At 33.2% G+C, this 7,500-nt stretch overlaps 1 protein-coding gene across 1 annotated transcript in view; it reads left to right on the top strand.

Moving 5' to 3' along the window:
• LOC125031014 (otoferlin-like) overlaps positions 1-7,500 on the top strand; it is a 134,684-nt gene that overhangs the window by 25,017 nt on the left and 102,167 nt on the right. Inside the window, 1 exon segment of the mRNA XM_047621437.1 lies at positions 2,931-3,421. Coding sequence (XP_047477393.1) covers positions 2,931-3,421 — 491 coding nt within the window.

The raw sequence follows: 7,500 nt of genomic DNA, 5'->3' as shown, positions 1-7,500 counted from the left end.
GTCGTTCCCTCGCGTGGCTCTCTCGAATTCTCTAACCTTAAAGAAAAATAGAGAAAGAAGAAGAAGAAGAAGAAGAAGAAGAAGGGTAATAATGATAATCATGATGATAAAGTTATAAATGATCATGTTAGTAATGATAAAATTATAATAATGATAATAATGATAATGTTAATAATGATAATGATGATAATGATGATAATAATGATAATGATGATAATATTGATAATGATGATATTGATAATGATGATAATAATGATAATGATGATAATAATGATAATAATGATCATGATAATAATAATAATAATAATAATAATAATAATAATAATAATAATAATAATAACAATAATGGCAATATAAAAGTAATGATAACATGAGGTAAAAGAATAAAAAGAAGAAAGAGGAAAAATAAAAGAAAAAGAAAAGGAAATAGATTCTACCCACACATACATACGAATATATATCAACGCCCTTTTTGGGAAACAAATCAACACGGGTAAATATTCTCTTCACGCCCACGCGGTACTCAGCACGGAAATAATGAGTGCTTTATTAGCTAAATAAAAGACGGGGGTAGAAATGGGGGAAGGAGATAGGGGGCGGATGGGAGCAGAGGAGGACCCGTGTATGTAATGCAGGTATGTGTGTGTGTGTCTCTGTGAGTTTGGCTCAGTGTGTGTGTGTGTGTGTGTGTGTGTGTGTGTGTGTGTGTGTGTGTGTGTGTGTGTGTGTGTGTGTGTGTGTGTGTGTGTGTGTGTGTGTGTGTGTGTGGAGACGCATGCACGTGTCTAAATGCACTGAGAGAAAGAAATGTATGACAAACATATCGTCCGTAAGCGAATATTGCTGTTAAAAATCACCATAAACCACTTCTACCACTGCAGAACAACATTACCATTAAGATCGTCATAAACCATTATTACCATTACAGCGCTTATAAACGCTCCTACCATAATAAAACACCATACATTACCATTGAAACTCGTTAAAGAAAACCCATAAATAAAATCCTTTCCACAAAACCCATTCTCGACGCCAAGTTCTTGTTCGAATAAATTACAAAAGGAAATTTTACACACGTACACCAGGCATGGACACCCACGCCCTGGCTGATGTAGGTCTTTCTCCCCGAACGATGTGCATTGCGTCCCTATGCTAATGCTCATTCCTCTCGCCCGCTTCGAAAGGTTCATGCATGTACTTGCACATTCATGCGTGTACTTAAGTCCGGTGAGAAGTGGCGGGAGAGAGAGAGGGAGGGTGAGAGTGAAGGAGGGAGAGGGATAAGGGAAGAGGCAAGGGAGGAGGAAGGGAGAATGGGAGAGAAAGCAAGGAAGGAATGAGGGAGAGGGAAAAGAAAAGAGAGAGAGAGGAAGGGAGGGAGAGAGAGAGAGAGAGATAGAGAGAGAGAGAGAGAGAGAGAGAGAGAGAGAGAGAGAGAGAGAGAGAGAGAGAGAGAGAGAGAGAGAGAGAGAGAGAGAAAGACAAAGAAACAAAGATTGAGTTTCATTAAAATAAGGCAACTGCATATTCATCTAGACGCCACTCGGCTCCATTTCCATTTCTTTAAGCATACTTTCCGGAATGCCTGATTTACATATATCATATTGGCTTCGGATTTTCTAGGATTTTGAAACAACTGTGGAAGGTTTTAGGAGGTTTATGAATATGAATATCTGGCGATGAAAGAGATACTTAGCGATGCATATGAAGGGAGTTTGTTTATGTGACATTCAGGGTATGGGTGGAACGAAAGGGCTGCTTCTGCGTCTATCTGTCTATCTGATTATCTATCTTTATCTCTGTCTCTAATTGTTTATCTATCTATCCATCCGTCCACTATCTTTCTCTGTATCTATCTCTTTTATTATCGATCTGTCTCTATTATTATCTGTCTATCGATCTACCTATATCTTTCAATGTTTCTATCTTTGTTCCTATTTATATATCTATCCATTTATCTTTCTATTTGTTTATCTGTCCGTCTGTCTGTCTGTCTGTCTGTTTGTTTGTCTATCTGTCTGTCTATATATCTGTCTATCTACCCATCTATCTATCTAACTATATGTCTATCTATCTCTCTACCTCCATATTATCTATCATATTAACCACATTCCTAACATTTATTTTCATGTTCATAACATTTTCCTTCCTCGGTGTCCTAAAATGATTCCTTTAACTCGTAGCGTACCTTATTTCTTGAGGCTCAACTAGATAAAAAACAAAACAAAACAAAATCATCAGTTTATTCTCATTAAATCCCCCCCTTTCGTGATTAATCCTACACCTGTGCTCCACCTCATAAATTTCTCACTTGGCTTTGTGTACGTCAAGTTAATCAGCCCACATGAAATCTCATTTTTTGTTCTTTATTGAATTGGTTTTATAAGGTTTCAGCTGCTGTTTAGTTTGGTATATAGAATTATGTTAATACGCCCACATGCCATCTCATTTTTTCATAAATGCTTATTAAATCGGCTTTAAAAGGTTTCAGTTCTGTGATTCGTTTGGTATATAAAATTATGGCTGTGATTTTGTGTTGTTTGTGTATTATATAATCTCTGATGTCTCTCAGATCTCCATCGTAGACTGAAGACACGGATGATTTGTATACTTACATGTGTAAATATGTACGTATGAGACTGTGTACATACATAAATATTTGTACACACGCAGAGTGTGTCTGTCTACATAAATACACATAATAAACACAACCAAACTTCTCTCACTCTCTTTATCTATTTTTTTATCTACTCCGCGTGCGTATATATTGATTGATTGATTTGTTTGTTTATTTTTCTATCTATTTATTTCTTCATAAATTGATTTATCTTTTAACTTATCCATTAATCTACAAATTTCTTCATTCATCTATTCACCTCTTTATTCATTCGTCAATTCCTCACTCATCTCTCCCCCTCTTTCTTCCTCAGATCCTCATATCCTTCGAGGCTCGCTACATCCCGCCGCCCGGAGGAGGAAGGGAAGGGCGCAGACGCAGGCACAGTGCAGCTAGAGTCGAGGATATCGTCTTCGCAGGAGGAGAAGAAGCAGAAGGAAGCCTAGGAGGAGAAGGAGGAGGTATAGAAGGAGGAAGAGGACTAGAGAGAGGAAGAGGAGGTGGAGGAGGAGGTATAGAAGGAGGTAGAGGAGGACCGGAGAGAGGAAGAGGAGGAGGAGGAGGAGGAGGAGGAGTAGGAGTACTAGACAGAGGTGGAGGAGGACTTTTCTGGGATGGAGACGTGAGCGACGTTCAAGAAGGAGGAGGATACGGAAGCGGGCTGGAGGATGACAAGCAGATGCTCCTCGATGTGGAACAAAACATCGCCAACCTCGAGAGGAACATCAGCATGCAAGAGAAACACTCGGGAATGATGAGAGGAAGAAAGAGCAAAGAGAACTCGCCGGAGATGCAGAAGAAGAGGTGAGGAAGGGTGGAAGAGGAGGGATGGAGGAGAGAGAGAGAGAGAGAGAGAGAGAGAGAGAGAGAGAGAGAGAGAGAGAGAGAGAGAGAGAGAGAGAGAGAGAGAGAGAGAGAGAGAGAGAGATGAGGGGGAGGGGGAAGAAGAAAGGGAAATTGAAGAGAGTGGAAGTAAAAGGAAAAGGGAGGTAATGAGAGGCAAGGGAGTGAGAATGAGAAAAGGAAAGGAAGGCAGGAGGGGAATGAGAAGGTATAAAGAGAGAGAGAGAGAGAGAGCAAGCATATTACGTCTGACCTTTCGCATCAGAGGGGAAACTGCCTGTTATATTGGAAATGGTGTTAGTATGCAAATATGTTGTGAGATTTTTCAGCGAAACTGTGTATATATATATGCATATATATATATATATATATATATATATATATATATATATATATATATATATACATATATATAAAGATATTATATATATATTATATATATACATACATATATATATATATATATATATATATATATATATATAATATATATAAATATCTATATAAATATGTATATATATACATATATATATAGATATTTATATATATATTATACATATACATATATATATATATATATATATTTATATATATATTATATATACATATATATATATACACACACACACACACACACACACACACACACATATATATATATACATGTGTGTGTGTGTGTGTGTGTGTGTGTGTGTGTGTGTGTGTGTGTTGTGTGTGTGTGTGTTGCAAGATACGTCTTAAAAGTGACATATCTCATACTGTCAAAAGTAACACGAGTCTCTCTCACTCTTTGCTCTGTCCCTTGCATATGTTGCATTCTCCTCTTGCAAGACACATTCCTCTTCCTATGATATAACGTGGCAAAGCCTTATTTCATGGGAATGTGTGTTGCAAGAGCAATTGCTTTTGGCACGTTATGATTACGACTGCTGTGTGTGTCTTTTAAATGTTTCAATGCGCAATTTGCAAAGGTATGAGCATTTGGCAGACAATCTAGATGAATGTTGTGTTTACTGGTACTTGCATGAGCCTAAAACATGACACTTTATTATACGATGAAGAATATTCGTTTGCGTCCACCAGAGAATGTTTTTATCATCATTTTACTTATCATTATTATTATTATTATTATTATTATTATTATTATTATTGTTGTTGTTATTGTTATTGTTATTGCTATTATTGTTATGATTATTATTATTATTATCATTGTTGCCATTGTTATTGTTATTGCTATTATTGTTATCATTATTATTATTATTATTATTATTATTATTATTATTATTATTGTTATTATTATTATTATTATTATCATTATTGTTATTATCATTATCATCATCATTATTATTATTATTATCATTATTTTTATCATGGTCATTATTATTATTAATATTATTATTGTTGTTGTTGTTGTTATTTTCATTATCATTATTATTAGTAGTAGTAGTAGTAGTAGTAGTAGTAGTAGTATCGTTATCATTATCATTATCATTATTATTATTATTATTATTATTATTATTATTATTATTATCATTATCAGTAATATTAAAATCATCATCCTTATTATCATCATCATTATTATTATTATTATTATGCTTATTATTATTATTATTATTGTTATTATTATTATTATCATTATTATTATTATCATTATTATTATTATTATTATTATTATTATTATTATTATTATTATTATTATTATCATTATTATCATTATTATTATTTTTATTATTATCATTATCATTATTATTATCATCATTAGTATCATTATCATATTGTTATTATTATTATATTTATTATTATTATTATTACTATTATTATTGTTGTTATTATTATTATTATTATTATTATCATTAGTATTATTAGTAGTAGTATCCTTATCAGTATTATTATAAACACCATCATTAATACTATCATTATTATTATTATTATTATCATTATTATTATCATTATTATTATTTTCTTATTATTATTATTAGTAGTAGTAGTATTATCATCATTATTATATTGTTATTACTATTATTATTAGTATTATCTTTATATCATTATCATTACCATTATTGTTGTTGTTGTCTTCTCATATTCTTCCAGCCGGCTCTTTATTTTTTTTTATATTAGTGGTGTATGATAAGTCATTCTACCCAGGTATGTTTTACATATTGCGAAAAATGAAGGAAGGAAAAAATGCAATTTGCACAGTGCAGTACAAAGGCAAGGGTTCGATAAAAATTCCCTTTGATAAGGCAGATGCAGGTAATGTAAAGCTTAAAAAAAGGAGGGGGGGGGGGAATGTTGCTAATTCTTTGTTTCCTTTTAATTTTTTACTGTTTATTTTCTCCTTTTTTCCGTGGTTTTTTTTTTTTTTTGTATATTTTACCTTCTTCTTTTCGATTTTTCAAATCCTTTTATCTTCATTTTCTTTCTCTTGTCTTTCGATCTCAATCATTTTCATTTCATGCGTTTTATCACTTATCTTAATTCCTCCATTTCCCATTCTTTATCCATTTCCCTTATCCCTCTTTCCTTCTTTCCTTCTTCCCTTCTTCGCCTCAAGAAATATAATCAAATTTTAGAATCTTGGGCCACTTGCAACTGAATGAACGTTTTCTTTAGTGAATGTTCAAGAAGCCTTTGCAACATTATGCAAATATTGCTCGAAGTCATTCAAACGAGGAAAACAATTTTGCTTTGCCTTTGTTTATTCTGTCTGCTTTCGCTTCTTCTTCTTCTTCTTCCTCTTATTTTTGTTACTCATTGTCTTCTTCTTCTACTTTTTCTTTTACTTTATCTTCTTCTTCTTCTTCTTCCTCTTATTTTTGTTACTCATTGTCTTCTTCTTCTTCTTTTTCTTCTACTTTATCTTCTTCTTCTTCGTTTTCTTCTACTTTATCTTCTTCTTCTTCTTCTTCTTCTTTATCTCCTTCTTCTTCTGCTTCTTCGTCCTCTTATTTTTCTTATTCATTGCCTTCTTCTTCTTCTTCTTTTTCTTCTTCCTCCTCCTTCTATTTTTCTTATTCATCTTCTTCTTCTCCTTTTCTTGTTCTTCTTCTTCTTTTGCTTCTTCTTCTTCTCCTTCTTCTTCTTCTTCTTCTTCTTCTTCTTCTTCTTCTTCTTCTTCTTCTTCTTCTTCTTCTTCTTCTTCTTCTTCTCCTTCTTCTTTTCTTCTTCTTCTTCTTTTTCTTCTTCTTCTTCTTCTTCTTTTCTTCTTCTTCTTCTTTTCTTCTTCTTCTTCTTCTTCTTCTTCTTCTTCTTCTTCTTCTTCTTCTTCTTCTTCTTCTTCTTCTCCTTCTTCTTTTCTTCTTCTTCTTCTTTCTTCTTCTTCTTCTTCTTCTCCTTCTTCTTTTCTTCTTCTTCTTCTTCTTCTTCTTCTTCTTCTTCTTCTTCTTTTCTTCTTCTTCTTCTTCTTCTTCTTTTCTTCTCCTTCTTCTTTTCTTCTTCTTCTTCTTTCCTTCTTCTTCTTCTCTTCTTCTTTTCTTCTTCTTCTTCTTCTTCTTCTTCTTCTTCTTCTTCCTTCTTCTTTTCTTCTTCTTCTTCTTCTTCTTCTTCTTCTTCTCCTTCTTCTTTTCTTCTTCTTCTTCTTCTTCTTCTTCTTCTCCTTCTTCTTTCTTCTTCTTCTTCTTCTTCTTCTTCTTCTTCTTCTTCTTCTCCTTCTTCTTTTCTTCTTCTTCTTCTCTTCTTCTTCTTTCTTCTTCTTCTTCTTCTTCTTCTTCTTCTTCTTCTCCTTCTTCTTCTTCTTCTTCTTCTTCTTCTTCTTCTCTTCTTCTTCTTCTTCTTCTTCTTCTTCTTCTTCTTCTTCTTCTTCTTCTTCTTCTTCTTCTTCTGCTTCCTCCTCCTCCTCCTCCTCCTCCTCCTCCTCCTTCTCCTCCTCTTCATCATCATCATCATTTCCTTCTTCCTTTTCCGCTTATTCTTCAGGATCGAAAATTAAAAAAAAAGGGAGAAAGACAAAACAGAAAAAAGAAAGACAACGAAGCAAAAAAACAAAACAAAAAAACAACAACAAAGGAAGAAAGGAACAAAAGTAATTTTGAAAATCATTA

The sequence above is a fragment of the Penaeus chinensis genome, chromosome 2, assembly GCF_019202785.1.
Source record: "Penaeus chinensis breed Huanghai No. 1 chromosome 2, ASM1920278v2, whole genome shotgun sequence".
Lineage (NCBI taxonomy): Eukaryota > Metazoa > Arthropoda > Malacostraca > Decapoda > Penaeidae > Penaeus > Penaeus chinensis.
The sequence above is the reverse complement of the archived record's forward strand: the minus strand, read 5'-3'. Positions and strand labels throughout refer to the sequence as shown.